The sequence below is a fragment of the Trachurus japonicus genome, chromosome 16 (genome assembly GCF_045865225.1).
Source record: "Trachurus japonicus isolate A0001 chromosome 16, Traja_1.0".
In the NCBI taxonomy this organism is placed as follows: domain Eukaryota; kingdom Metazoa; phylum Chordata; class Actinopteri; order Carangiformes; family Carangidae; genus Trachurus; species Trachurus japonicus.
Window position 1 is genome coordinate 23,352,514 of NC_140922.1, and position 15,068 is coordinate 23,367,581.

Here is a 15,068-nt window from a genome sequence, read left to right on the forward strand (position 1 = left end):
TTAAAACTTGGACATATTTAATGTTTAATAATATGTACAGTCGGACTCAATACGTGCCTATGCACATAATGAGAGCGCGCGAGTTTGGACCGGAGGGAGCGCGCTCTACACCGACCGGAACACCTTCTTTTAAGACCGTAAACGTATCGCTCCGCTTATGTTGCATTAAACTATTACTGTGACTGATTTAGTCAATACAATAACAGCGATCATGAGAATATTCTGTATCGTCGATGTGATGAAAACAAAATTACTTTAACAATTTTACATAATGCACAATTTTGCCATGGGACCTATTTTCCCTGGCGGCGGTTGGTTTCTTACCACAACCTCCGATGACGTTTATGGCGCCAGAAATCAAGGGTTTAGTGAGGAGATAGTAGTGTGTGTGTGTGTGTGTGTATGTCAGCTGGCCGACGTTTACGGTTATCCGTGCTATGTTGGCGCTCACACTGTAAAAGGTTTAGACTGTCGAGGCAGGAAAAGTGTCTGATTATCCGTCGGTGGTGCCGGTTGTAAGCTCGGTTTGGAGTCAAGATGGTGATACTACGCAGCAGCAGCGGCGGCGGCGGCGGCAGCAGCGGCAGTAGCGGTGGTGGTGTCGGCGCGGAACCGGCGGCAACTCCGAAGAGGAGGTCGATGGAGTTGGACACAAGCTCGGAGTTTCTGTCGCTGCTTCCCGCGTCGCAGAGAAAGTCCGCCCGGCTGTCCCGGTCCACCCGGGCCCTGGACGACAGCTTCAGCAGCACCGAAAACAGCACGCCTAACGTGAGTTATTCACCGGGACAGCACGGTTAGATCACAGCCCACGATCACGGATGGATGAATTATTTATGAACGTAAACTTTGCTGTGCTAGTTTGAGCTAGCGTGCTAAGCTAATGTTAGCTGTATTTATTGACAGCTACTCACTTTAGTGGGACTGTTACTGACAAATTGTCAAAACTCGCACCAGAAGTTGCTCACAACGTTTCACTGACAATCACAAACACATTACACTTTTTTAAATTCATCTTGTTTAAGTTATTCAGTCAACAAACAGTTTCTATATTGTTTTGATCATTGACCATTAAACTTTTATATCATAAGTTTACTGTCCAAGCAAAGGGAAATGTTTTGGTTGTGTAGGATTTGAGGGCGAGCTGGGTTTTTTTTTTTTATTATCATGAACTCATTCATTCATTTATTCATTCATTAAAGACACATCTACAGTTGTGAAGATCTTTATAAATGCACTATTTAAAGTAAACTACTATGCTAACTTTCGCCCCAGTTTTGAAAAAAATGTTTGTTATTTTTTCAAAGATGTATTTTATTTCTGGAAAGCATTGTTTGACTTTGACTTTCAATACCAAAACAAAGGTGGTGGATGATTCAGTGACTCTGTGTGTGTGTGTGTGTGTGTGTGTGTGTGTGTGTGTGTGTGTGTGTGTGTGTCCATGGATGGATATTGATAATGTTACATATGATTATGTTAGTTTACATATTTTTATCCTAGTGGCTAAGTTATACTTGTAAATGATCTGTCAAACATAACTCTTAGTTGATTAACTGAACATTATTTACCTCACCCAACAACTTGGTGTCTTGAAAACAAACACTATGTGTACTTTAAATGATAAACTCTTGAGGTGACTGTTCTTCCAGGGACATACTGATATGAAACGGGACGAGGGAAGTGGTCTCCATCACTCTCTGAGGACCAGAGGACAGAGAGTTAAGCTAGAGTCCTCCTTTACTGACATGGAGCCAGCGACTAGCTCACCTGTGAACGAAGACAAGGCTGGAGGCCTCTGCACCAGGTAATGCAAGTTCACTCACCTTGTCACAAACTAAGTATGAATCTGTAGCAAAGGCAAACATTTGGATCTGTAATGTGTTTAAGATGCACCAAGATTTGTGTTCATAAATGCACATTTAAAAAGCACAAAGTGCAGTGAGATGACACAAGGAACTACTTTTTAATGCAGTATTTCCTTTCTGACTTCAGGAAATCTTCCAGGTTGCAGAGAGAAGGACAAGCATCCAGCGGCAAGCAGCAAGCGGGTACAGTCAGCTGCAGTGTTTTTCCATTGAGTGCTTAGATTATGTTGCGTCAGAAATTTGTTTTAGGACGGTCTACGCTACTAACAAATTAACAAATGGTGTTTCTGTTGGGTGCCCCAGATGTTCCAGTAGAAGTGGAGGCATCGTCCACTCCCAGAAGGAGCCGCTTCAGCCTTCAGAGCCGAGAAGTGGAGGAGGAGGAGGAGGAGGAGGAGGAGGATCGCTCAGTGCGGCGTAGCTCGCGAATTACCCGATACAAGCTGGATTCACGCAACCAGTCTGTGCTCTACGACCGCCTCATCACCAAGTGAGTTCAGCAACACTTTTCTCCAGTTTCTGTTCCTAATTCCCCGACTTCTGAAAATATAGCTACAGCACCACCCCAGGTACTGAAGACACATTTACACACGGCTATTATGGTGTTCAATTTGAAACCAATGGGTTGCTAATTTTGTGGTGAACTTGCTAAATTTTTTTCCCATTTTTAACCTCAGCACTGCTGAAGCTGTCCTCCAGAAGATGGATGACATGCAGAAGATGAGACGCAGACTGAGAAGCAGAGATAGAGACACTAAAGAAGAGGTACAAACACCATCAGCAAACACCAGTTTTTGAATTTCAAGATGACTGGCTGAAATTAAATCAAAACAAAACACTGTGATTTCATAAGTATATGACCTGTTTCCCTCTGAGCAGCTGGGTGTTTACACCAGGGGCCAGATGCTAAGGTCTTTGAGGACGAATGTGGAGAGTAAAGACACTAAGGAAAACCAAGGTGAGCTGGATTATGGCTAGTAACCACATTATGGGCATTGCCATGGGATGCCAAGCATGCTATTTAGTTATACAGACAGTTTCACACAAACATAGCCGGATGTTTGAGCTTTTTTTTTCTTTCTTTTTTTTGGGGGATAAATTACAAAGCTGGTTTAATTCGATTTCATCACGCAGCTTCTCAGTGCCTCTTCAATTGAGCAGGATGTGACAGGTGTCTGTAGTGGCTCTATTTTATACACTCGTTGACATAATCAGCTACAGGACGAGTTGGAAATGCTGCTTTGAAATTGTCTGATACCAATGTCGGCACTGGATTGAGTCACTTTCTACTAAAACAGAAACAAAAGCAGGAGTAGAACTTATGTATGTAGATGTAAACAGCAGCAGTAGTTTATGTTATTTACTTTTTTCCCCACCTACTTTACAGGAGAAGATGAGGATGATCACGATGAAGTGGAGGAGGAAGATAGAGAGGATGATGATGATGAGGAGGAGGAGGAGGAGGAAGAAGAAGAAGAAGATGATGACGATGAGGATGGCGAGGATGAGGAAGAAGACAACCAGAGGCGCTATGACTTAAGGCAGCGAAAGACAGTGGTTCGCTACCAGGCCCCGCTGGATGGTATTGGTTCTTTCAAAAACTACCAGTCATTTCATTCATAAAAGTCCTTTTTGATTTAATGTTACCTGAAATGTGATAATACATAAACATAATTGAGACGGTATCCTACAAGTGTCGTTATCAAGAGACACTGTGCAGAAAAGCCAGTGTTTTCTTTAAGGCTTTACTTTACCTTCAACATTTTGACACCGTTTTTTTTTTTTTGGTTTGGTTTGTTTTTTTCCTCAGAACCCAGAGAGCCCAGGAAACGCAGCATGTACTTCAAGGACCACTCGTCTCCTACAAGACGCAGGTTCAGATTCAGCTCCACGGCCCCGAGGAGCCCATACAACAGGAGGAGAACCAGCCGGTTAGTGTGACAGCTCAGCAACCACACATTATTCTGAAACTCAGATATAAAAATCTGTGATGTTACGTTTTACACGTGATCTGTTTTACAATGGTCAGAATTGTAACATGTTAAGTAAATCTTTCAACTAATTCGTCAGAAAAGTGGTCTAACTCATACAAAAGCCAGAATTACGGCTGTAATTATTCAGAATTTACTTATATGTAATACAGGACAGAATTCAGTAATAACACTGAAACAGGTACACTCTCCACTTTGCTTACATACGTTGATCAAATCCTATCCTGGAAGAATAACTTCTTACTCACAGTGTGATATTTTAAAACATTACATTACTTACTCATAGCACATACACACAAAATTCACAATTGCAACTGAAAAAAAACAAACTTACACCTGCAGTTGCAACTTTTATCAACTCCTTCCCAAAAATCCTCTTTTTTGCTCTTTTTCCTGATTCTTCCCACCCTCAGGAGTAGTTCTGAGAGGTAAGACCCTCACCATTTGTCTTTGTCAGCGTTTATGTCTAGTCTTTAGTTCGTCTGTGGGGTGCTATCTGTCTCTGCTAGCTCTATGGTTGTTGGCAGGTTTGGCACATTTGGGTGTGGCAGTAAGGTTAAAATTCTGAAATTAACTAATCCAAAATTTGTCACGTTTTAATTGTTGAAAAGTGAATTTTAGCCAGGATTTGGTATAGTTTATGTGCATCTTAACAGAAGTGTCCCTCACCTTTAGAAATATGAATTTTGGGTCCTTTCTGAATTCTGAAGTTTATCTCTCTTTATATGTTGTTGTTGTGGTGTGTTAGTCAGTTTTCTTATATGGTGAAGGTGTTGTCATTTAAACTGGCTGGATTGGGTCACTGTGTTGTTGCTGCACATTGTACATGATATTACATCATATTCCTCAGACTTCTTTTTTTTCTTCTTCTCTGAATTGATGCATTATCCCTTTGCATCAGTGACGTGTTTGTGTTCAGGTTCAAGTCAGTTTTAATCCAGAAAGTCCCTAAACAACAGTCATTCTTGTATGATGTGAGCGATGTACCTTGATGTTTGGATATCTTGTTAACCATGGAGTGTTTTTTGCATCCTTTGCCCGTGCAGAAGGAGACATGCCATCCACAGCAGCGACTCCACCTCCTCATCTTCAGACGATGAGAAATTCCAGAGAAGGAGGAGTATGAACAGGAGCAGATCAGTCAACAAGTAAGAGAAATAGTGAAGTGTAAAGAGCACAAAACGGGGGAAGCGTAGAAATCTTCAGGAAAAATCTCTTAAGGGTTATTCTTGGTAACTTTTGCGTGTTGTCACAGCCTGTCGGAGTGGGGTCAACTTGTTAATGTATGAATTAAATGATTATTTTTGTGTTTTTCCATGCAGATGTCTACCTATGAATCTTGTGAAAGAAGACCTGCTGGGAATCCACAAGGACAGGATGAAGATCGGAGCCAGCCTTGCTGATGTGGACCCCATGCACATCGACAGGACGGTGAGAAGATGAGTGTGGAAGCAGTTTCAATAAACAGGGGCTTTACACACTGCTGTATTGATCCAAACGAGATTACCCTGATCAAATATTTAAAGAGGCACTCTGAAAAACAGGAGAATTTGAGAAAATGTTATTAACAATATTAGGTTGTCTTTTTTTTATCCAGGTGCGCTTTGACAGTATTGGAGGTTTGAGTAGACACATCTCAGCGCTGAAGGAGATGGTGGTCTTCCCTCTCCTCTACCCAGAGGTCTTTGAAAGGTTCAAGATACAGCCACCCAGGTAAATGGTGTGTGTTGATAGGTTAGGTTGTGTGACTGATATGCATGCCCAGGTGTGTTTTTAATGCTTTAATTAACTCCCAAAATGAAATTCCCATGATTGGTTTTCTTTTGTCTTCAGGGGTTGTCTGTTTTATGGTCCACCGGGCACAGGGAAAACCCTTGTAGCCAGAGCGCTGGCCAACGAGTGCAGTCAGGGAGAGCGAAAGGTGTCGTTCTTCATGAGAAAAGGAGCTGACTGCCTCAGTAAGTGGGTGGGAGAATCTGAGAGACAGCTACGCCTGCTGTTTGACCAGGTAAACCAAACATTTCCTCAAGGCACAACATAGGAAGACTTTCAGGGACAATTTCAGGACAAATTTAGATATTTCCTTTGTTCCAGCTTTATATAAACAAAGAATATCAGAATAGTCTGAATCATATTCTCACATATGAACTTGTACATAACAATGATGTAAATGAATGCATTTACATTTTAAGTGTCAGGTCAGAAGACGATACAATCTGTGACTGAGTTCCTAATGAATTATTTGCAGGCATACCAAATGCGGCCAGCCATCATCTTCTTTGACGAGATTGATGGTTTGGCTCCAGTCAGGTCCAGCCGTCAAGACCAGATCCACAGGTCAGCCAAGCTGCTTACCTTATACTGTTCATGTGTGATGATTAAAACATGTACATGTAGGTTTTTGTGACAGCTACTTAGCAAATATAGTAAATACTGCCCTCACTCTTTATTGATGTAGCCTAGAAGAGGCCATTTAGTTTTGCAAGCTTGTCAGATTCAACTCCAAGATGGATTTGCATAGAGTGTGCAGCATTAACAGCTACCTATCAGTCTAGATTAGAGGGGGATTTCACACTGTAATACACCACAGCTACCTGCAGGTCATCTGAATCAGAAAGAGCTAAATTGATGAAAATATTGTAAATTAAACAATATTACATGGCTACTGCAGTTGACATGCTGTCAGTAAGAAAATACAAAGTTTGTGACTTTGACATGATCATCATTACAATCCAGCACCTTCAACTGGCCGAGAGTCGGACGGTAATCTGAGTCGTACTCTTTCCCTATAGCTCTATTGTGTCCACGCTCCTGGCTCTGATGGATGGACTGGATGCTAGAGGAGAGGTTGTTGTGATAGGAGCCACAAACAGACTTGACTCCATCGACCCAGCTCTGAGAAGACCAGGACGCTTTGACAGAGAGTTCCTCTTTGGCCTGCCCGACAGAGAGGTGAGGAACTCTGGGTTCTCACATTTGTCTATGTTCAATGTTCAATGTTCAATGTTCATGTCCAGGTTGCTTTACTTTGCTAGTGAATGTATATACTATTTCATATTTAAAAGCAAACACTATACTATCTTCAGGTCATAGAAAACTAAATAGAAACTCAGAAAAAAACTCCAAAATGATTTGGGGACTAATTGTTTTGGTGTTGAACTTGAAATGTTGTGATTTCTTTTCTTTTTTTTATTGCAGGCTAGAAAAGACATCCTGAAGATCCACACCAGACAGTGGACTCCTCAACCCTCTGACTCTTTCCTGGAAGAATTGGCTGATAAATGTGTCGGTATGTTTGCATACAGCAACAATAACTACACATCCTGCCAGGAGAGCAGAGCTGGATATTTACATGAAATGATCCTGGAATGAGTCCAGGACGAAGTCTGTGCCGCACAACCGAAATCCTTGTCCCATCAAGACTGCAGATTGAATTTAGCTGATCGTCTTAACGGCCATTAACAACAAGCTGTTTGTCTTTACTTGGCAGGGTACTGTGGAGCAGACATCAAGGCAGTGTGTTCAGAAGCTGCGCTGTGTGCACTGCGGCGTCGTTACCCACAAATCTACTCCTCATCACAGAAACTCGTACTTGATGTCAACTCCATCTCCATCACAAGCAAAGACTTTATGTCTGCTATGTCCAAGATGGTGCCTGCTGCCCAGAGGTTGCTTATTTTGTATCTTCTACCTCTTTTTGTTTTACAGTATAATAAACACTTTTCTGTAAAAATCTAAACATTATGTCAATTGTGATTTTCAGAGCCGTGGTGTCTCCAGCCAAGGCCTTGATTCCTGCCATCCGTCCTCTGCTGAGCTCCGCCCTGCAGAACATCCTCCAAACGGTCAGCAGAGTGTACCCGCACGCCGAGAAGGGCTTAAAGAGGAAGAGAGAACGGGGTAAAGTCCTGCTTCGTCCTCCTGTCTTGTTATGTTTTAATTTATTCTGGCCCTCATGTGTTCTGTTAGTGGTTGTGCATTTTTTCATTTAGATGATTTAATTTAATTGTCAATTAGTAATCAGAATAGATAACATCAACGAATTGTCCTTTAGCCACCCATTTTTGAATAAGGCTGTTATTAGACATTAGGAATGACTGCTGTGGTGTGTGTTTGAGCTTGTTTGTAATTTTCCAGACTCGGCCTGTGGTGTGTCTGAGGATGAGCTGATGTTCAGTGACGACGAGGACTCTGAGATCTGCTCCAACGCTCTGAACCCTCACTCTAAACCCAAAACACCTGCTGCTAACGGACTCCTCAACCTCACTAGGTAGTTTAGCCGTTATTCATTAGTGATTGTTAAACAGGAGGCTTATTGTTTACTAATTGTTTCAGACTATAAGCATAATAAGAATTGTTTCCTATAACTTTATCAATCAAAATTGTAGTCCCATTAAAAAAAAAAGTTAATTTTATTAGGGTTGTCACGATACCAGAATTTCAGTAGTCGATACCAATACCTGTGAATTTCCATGATTCTCGATACTTCCGTAATTCGATACCACGATTAAAAAAATCAAAACAAAAAAACAGAACCCATGTACTTTTAAATTCACTACTTTATTGAAAACTGTTTCAAACTGTCAAGTATTTAACATAACTGTGCTTCAACTTCTTTTTGCACAGAATTTAATAGGGCTTAAAACAAGGGAAAAGTTGTATATTCGGTTCTGACGGTACCAGAAAAAAGCAAGTATCGATTTATTTTTTTCGTGTCGGCATCGAATTGGTACCGAAGTATCGGTTCTTGTGACAACCCTACTTTTTATTTCATGCAACTAAGGACACTACAAATTGTGAAACACTCAAAAATGAGCTCACACTTAAAAAAAACATAAACAAACTGTATCTATGGAGCTTAGGCTTTTAGTTTTGTTTGTCTTACTTATCTTTTCTCCGTTCCCCGTATCTTTGCTTGGAGAATATTGTAAACCATCTGCTGTCCCAGTGGCTCCAGTGTTTTTGAACATTGTTTAAGCAACTTAGGAGCTGTCTGTCATCTCTCCTTGTGTAGGAGTGTGCTCAGCCAGCCAACGTCCTACCGCCCCAGGCTGCTGTTGGAGGGCCGGCCGGGCTCTGGTCAGAGCTCCCATCTGGCTCCTGCTGTCCTCCATGCTCTGGAGAAATTCACAGTGTACACCCTGGACATGGCCGTGCTGTTTGGAGCGAGTGCGACGGCACCAGAGGAGACTTGTGCTCAGGTAAATGAGGTTTTCATGGAGATATGGAATAACAAGTGACAATTCATGGGATGTTAGCCCTCAAACAGAGCTTTTGAAGTCTTGCAGCCTTGTCAAATTCAGTGTGTCCTTTCCAGTGGACCTCACTGGCCAAAATGGCTGCTACAGAGACTGTAGTTCATGGGCCCCACCTCCTCACATCATGGGCAGTGGGGATAAATATGTACTACGGACAAATAGTACATGCATACATTGTCAAGGCCTGAAGTGATGTGTTTGTTAAATTAAAATAAGTAAAATGACCCAGAACCTGTGCAGCACCTTGAAATAGTGAAAAACAAACTTGTGAGGGACACTCTGAAGGAGCTGTTTGTAAGTTTAGCTCACTCTACATAACCACCTGGAGCCATAGACAGCTTTTAATTACCAGTGTAGACAGACTGATGACTTAAGCATCAAACATTATTATTTCACTTTCCAAGAGCCGCCTCTTCTTTTTCTGTGACCTCTTTTCTTTGACTGAAGTTAGCTAAATTGCGGAGCTAGCTAACCCCAGTTCAATTCTTGTGTGCTCTGGAAGTGCAGCCATTTCTCATGTTTATGTTTTTCATGTTACGATACACAATATTCATACTTTTTAACTATATTTCCCCTGCAGATTTTTGTTGAAGCCAAGCGTACAGCTCCCAGTATCCTCTACATCCCTCACATCGGACAGTGGTGGGAAACGGTGGGTCCTGCCTTGAGAGCAACCTTCCTCAGCCTGCTCAGCTCGATCCCCGCCTTCTCTCCTATTTTCCTGCTGGCCACCTGCAACCTGCGATACGATCAACTCAGTATGGAGGTATCAAGAGAAGAGCGATACAATATTGACTGACGGTGGAAGTATGTTCTGACTTAACACCCCTGTCGTCCCTCACTTACTTGCCTCAGGTTCAGGAGTTGTTTCGGGCGGAGTACGGGGAGGTTTTCTATGTCCAGGTCCCCACCAGTAGAGAAAGAAGAGACTTCTTTGAGGACCTGATCCTCAACCAGGCTGCAAAGGCTCCTCCCTCAAAAAAGAAAGCTGGTGAGGAAATGATTGTGGTTTGGTATTAGTGTGACATTACCCATCATAATTATTTTGTTAGTTGCAGGTGATAAGTGTAGGAGTGTAACATTTTCTAAGTATAAAACAGACATAAGGGGGGGGGTGCAAGTCCAAAACATACAGCATATATCGGGCCATAGTGTGTTTTGTTATGTAAAAGCTGATAAATGACAAAAATACAGCAATTTACAGACGCATACCTGTCAACCCTTTTCTCAGTGCTCCATGCGTTGGAGGTGCTCCCTGTCGCCCCTCCACCTCCTCCACGTCAGCTGACAGAAGAGGAAACCCAGAAACTGGAAGAGCAGGAGGAGAACACCCTCAGGGAGCTCCGCCTCTTCCTGCGTGACGTCGCCAACAGGCTGTCCCAAGATAAACGCTTCAAAGCTTTTGCAAAACCTGTGGATTTAGATGAGGTAGCTGTTTTTATTAAACTCCATTCTCTCCTGATCTGTTGCCTCATTTGAAGCTTACTTACCGACGGCCAAGTGGTTATGTCTGTGTTTTTATACTGTTTCTATTCAGTGTTTTTTTTCCCCAGGTGATCATTCTTTTAATCAATGTCTATTTCTGGCATCTCGGCTGAGTTTAGTTTTTGTTTGTACCACCAGGAGGCACCATAGTCAGACATTAAAATCCTGCATAAATGGCAACCTTAAAACCAAGGGGGCAGTTGTCGGTCTGAGAAGTGAAGCTCACTTCCGCGTTCAAAAAACTGCAATCCCCTCGAATTCCTCTAAAACCTTAAAATGTAAAATATAGGCAGTCTGTTGTGCAAATCCCAAATTCCCACCAGTAGTTTATACTGTGGTTTGCTAAAGTCTCAGATCACTCCTATGTTAAGATTCGTCCCGTAATGGTCATACTCACATAAGCGTCTTTGTGTGTTTTTAGGTCCCAGATTATGCTGAGGTGATCAAGGAGCCCATGGACCTGTCGACAGTTATCGCAAAGATAGACCTCCATCAGTATGAGACAGCGAAAGAGTTCCTCCACGATGTGGATCTCATCTGGCAAAATGCCCTTGAATACAACCCGGACAGGGACCCTTCAGGTACAAAGAGCACCACTGTGTACATCAAACTCGTGTAAAATATGTAAATTATCTTCTGTTCAATAGTCTTGGGTGATGAAAGAAATGCTAAATTGTGTTTGTTTGGTTTTTCTCCTCCAGACCGTCAGATCCGCCACCGAGCATGCGCATTGAAGGACACTGTCCATGCCATCATTACAGATGAACTGGATGAAGATTTTGAGAAGATTTGTGAGGAGATCAAAGCATCACGTAGCACAAGAGGTGTGTGTGTCTGTGTGTGTGTCTGTAAGTAATAGTAGGAAGCAAAAAAATCTTATTAACTTTATCCTAGCCTCTAATTTTAACTCTGAGGTTCTGTGTGAGCCTAGTTTTAAATATTAACCAGAGTAGATAAATTGCCCTTGGACTGATTTTACTGTGTAGCTGCTAATTTTTGAAAACCGCTACACGTATCTTAGACAATATGTATATTTGTAATTTCAGTGTATCACATTTAATTCCATTATACAGTTTTACTTTGTTCAAAATACAATTTGTTTTTGATTTTAACCAATGCAATGCCAGTTTAGGAAGACGCAAAAGTGCAAAGGTAGAAAAAAAAACAATGTCCTAAAGTTTCTCTGTTTTTTTCACCACCTCAGGTTGCGCCGACTCCCAGTTCGCTCCCTCCTTTTACCACGTCCTTCCCAAACAGCACATGCCTCCAGCTGAGGCCAGGATTGCTGACATGGCCCTCTGTCCAGCTGGAGCCACGGCTGCCATTCCCCCCAATACAAGTGCCTCTACTGTTACAATACCTAAAAATACAGGTGAAAACAACTATAGATAACAAAAAAAAACAAAAAACAAATTTACATACAATAACTATAACATACATTTTCATCTCCTTTTGTTCCTCCAGTCCATAGGAAGAAAAGGCGGAAGAGTCGCTGGGCCACTGGCTGCATCGCAAAGAAAAGGACATCCCCCTCTCCTAATGTGTCCAGAGATGATGCACAGTTAGGGTCTGATGAGGAGGAGGAAGATGGAGATGAGGAGGAGGAGGAGGCTGAGAAGGAAACGGTGGCAGAGCGTGATGAGGGGACTGGAGGAGAGGAAGATCCGATGGTGGTTGATGTAGAGGAGGGGCCTGCAGAAGCTGAGAAAGGCGATTCAGTCCCCGCAGTGGAGAAACAGGACAGCCAGAAAGAGGAGGGAATGGAAGAGGGCAGTCAAGCTGCTGAAGACAAGGTTGTCCCGTGTGAAAACGGAGAAACAGAAACTGAGGACAAATCTGTCACTTGCGAAGCAGGAAAGTCAGAGGAAAACAACACGGCGAAGGCAACGGGAGGAGATGAGAACAGTGAAAGTATTTTAGAGAACACTAACAAGGACAGCTGCACTGACAAAGAGGGTGATACCCAGAGACAAACCAGCACAGCGGAAAGTGGTGAAACGGAGCTGACAGAAACTGATAGTGAGAAATGTGAGGCTGGAAGACTGGCAGATGACAGGAACAACAAGGTAGCCACAGCAGAGGAGGCAGAGCTGAAGAGCCCTGCTGAGCCAATGGAGGTGGAAGCAACTGAAACCTCAACCACAGATCCGTCTGCAGCTGTCAGAGGAGAGGAAGACACAAACACAGGTTTGATATCAGCAGAGAAATGCCAATTCACAGTCTACTAAATCCCTCATCACAGTTGTTTCTTTATGCTTTGTTGAGCAGACTGTTATGTCTCAGTAGTCTTAATACTTTGTGTGTGTTTTTGTGTCTCAGAGCGGAGTGCGAGGCGAATGACTCGGGGTCTGAAGAACGCTGTGTTGCAGCAGCAGGTGATTGATGTGGACAAAGCTCTGCAGATCCTGGACCAGGAAATTCCTCCTCTGGTGGTGGACAGAGACAAATTAAAGGTGTGTGATAATGTGGCTGTCAGCACAGGCTGGCTTATTCTACATCTCATCATAGTGAGCCATCCAGTTTAGTTTCTGAATTTTGACTTCACTTATTCACATTTGGAGAATGTTAATTGTACTTTCTTTTTATGACTGTACTTGATTTATGTGAGTGTCTTGTAAGCCTGTGTAGGCTGGGCACCTTGTTGTGCAGGACACTATAATACAATTATTACCTACTTACTTACTATAGAAGCAGAAGACTGTTTTTTTTCTGGTCAATCCTCTTTCTGCACTTTATATATTAAAGATGAACTATTAATTCCTTAATTAACCTTAATTAAACAGCTTTGGAGTAATTGTGACGGTTAGATAAATGACTTGTAACTTGTTACATGGGACAACGGAGGCTCTCTGCCTTCCACCGACCATCTATTGGCTTGAAAACCAACTTTGGAAGATCAGCGCCTCCGACCCGGTGTCCCAGCTCTCGTCTCTGCGGCACCACAACACAAACACGCCCCGTAATCTCTTGTTTATGACAGATAAGACTACACAAATATACACATTGTAACGTGTGTATGATATAACAATTTACACTGCTCCATGGATTGATTTTCTCGCCGGCTTTGTTGAAAACAAATGCCCATGGCCGGGAGAAGGGGTTAGCAAAACACTGGAAAAGCGACCAGATTTGCATAGTTCCCCTTTAAGTTTTCCTCCATAAAGATCCTTTATTTATCATTCTCTTTTTCTATGTCCTTCCTCTATTTTTTCAGCATCTGTTGGAGAGAGTGGTGACCAAGACTGAGGGCTACGAGGTCTACAAGCTGGAGAAGCTCTATGCACTGCTGTGCCAGAGCATTTATAGACACAGACGAGACTTCAACAAAACAGCACTAATACAGGTTAGCACATGTTAGATTGTACTGATGAGCAGATGTAGCTCTTCTTTTTCACTGTAGATATATTCTGACTTGTCACAGGAGGAAAACCACTGGTAGGTAAGAAATAACTTTTAACAATGGCTATCAGGAAGTCATGCCTGTGGGAACAATAGTAGTATCCTGGAACTGTTATGACATGTAAAAAAAAAAAAAAAGCTGAGTGAGCACTCAAAATCAAGGATATTCAATTTCCCCTTATTTTTATAGCAGGGACCCATTATGCTTTCATTCTGGGACTCCACTAGAGTGCCTTTGATTTTCAGTCAAACCTTTGACTTGAGCAGGTCATATGTGCCTCCTTAAAAAGCTTTCTTTCTTCTGATTGGCTGAACATCCACACACAGTACCTGTGAATACCACCTCTTAAACTAAACTAACATAAAGCGACAGAATTGATTGGAAAATCCATTGGTTTTGAAGCCAAAATTGGATCTGAAATATGAGAGGACAAGAACCCGTAGCAACAAAGACTACCACAGGGATTGTGTTTAGTAAATATTACACTCTACATCCCTGCATATTATTGTAGATTTAGCTTTTCAATCACAGGCCCCTATATAAAATGTCTCTGTGTATGCCACTGTTAATAGGTGGATGTGTCTCTGTTCTTATTTTTTTCAATTAGGAATTGGAGCAGGAGGTTGAAGACTTCTGTGGACCTTTCCTCAACAAATATAACCATTTGTAATAACTATGCTCATAATGCTCTCAGTTGTGTAAATATATAAACATTGGTTCTATTTTCATAGATATTTACAGGCACATCTATCTGTGCATTAGTTAAGACTTTGTAACCCTTTTTGTTCATATTAAATTAAACTGTTTACCTCTAAACATCGTTACGTGCCATCATTTTTTCAGACTAAGGCTGCCACAGTATGTGAACAATTACATATGTCAGCTTATAATTTGACCAAAACCTCTTTCAAACCCTGATTCACTTGTCTAGCAGGTAAGTCCAGGTAATAATTGTATTATGAAGTGTACTCATGTTGCCTCTGTTCCTGTTTTCACAATATGTGGTTGACTTGTGGGTAAAAAAAAAATCAAGTGAAACCAAGAACAATAAATAACAAAAGCGTAGTTATTT

General features: G+C 42.0%; 1 protein-coding gene and 1 non-coding gene across 4 annotated transcripts; both read left to right on the forward strand.

Annotated features, from left to right (window-relative positions):
* Positions 1-196: 196 nt before the first annotated feature.
* atad2 (ATPase family AAA domain containing 2) lies at positions 197-14,812 on the forward strand. Of its 3 annotated transcripts, none has more exons than XM_085802665.1 (30): positions 358-768; positions 1,647-1,801; positions 1,990-2,045; positions 2,166-2,352; positions 2,540-2,627; positions 2,742-2,820; positions 3,250-3,444; positions 3,673-3,793; positions 4,267-4,281; positions 4,900-5,001; positions 5,176-5,284; positions 5,451-5,566; positions 5,687-5,861; positions 6,102-6,190; positions 6,646-6,805; positions 7,052-7,142; positions 7,344-7,521; positions 7,617-7,753; positions 7,991-8,123; positions 8,868-9,054; positions 9,692-9,877; positions 9,967-10,102; positions 10,343-10,539; positions 11,018-11,177; positions 11,298-11,420; positions 11,801-11,968; positions 12,061-12,783; positions 12,916-13,049; positions 13,811-13,939; positions 14,604-14,812. In XM_085802665.1, the coding sequence occupies exons 1-30, from the start codon at positions 538-540 to the stop codon at positions 14,664-14,666; spliced, it is 4,623 nt and encodes a 1,540-aa protein (XP_085658791.1). In that variant the 5' UTR covers positions 358-537; the 3' UTR covers positions 14,667-14,812. The 3 variants fall into 3 exon arrangements, with proteins under 3 accessions (XP_085658793.1, XP_085658791.1, XP_085658792.1); XM_085802666.1 differs by having other exon boundaries at positions 359-768; positions 3,253-3,444; XM_085802667.1 differs by lacking the exon at positions 4,267-4,281 and having other exon boundaries at positions 197-768.
* LOC146972447 (small nucleolar RNA SNORA5) lies at positions 9,137-9,271 on the forward strand. The gene has a single exon (XR_015037974.1). It is a non-coding gene; the product is annotated as a small nucleolar RNA SNORA5 (small nucleolar RNA).
* Positions 14,813-15,068: the final 256 nt, after the last annotated feature.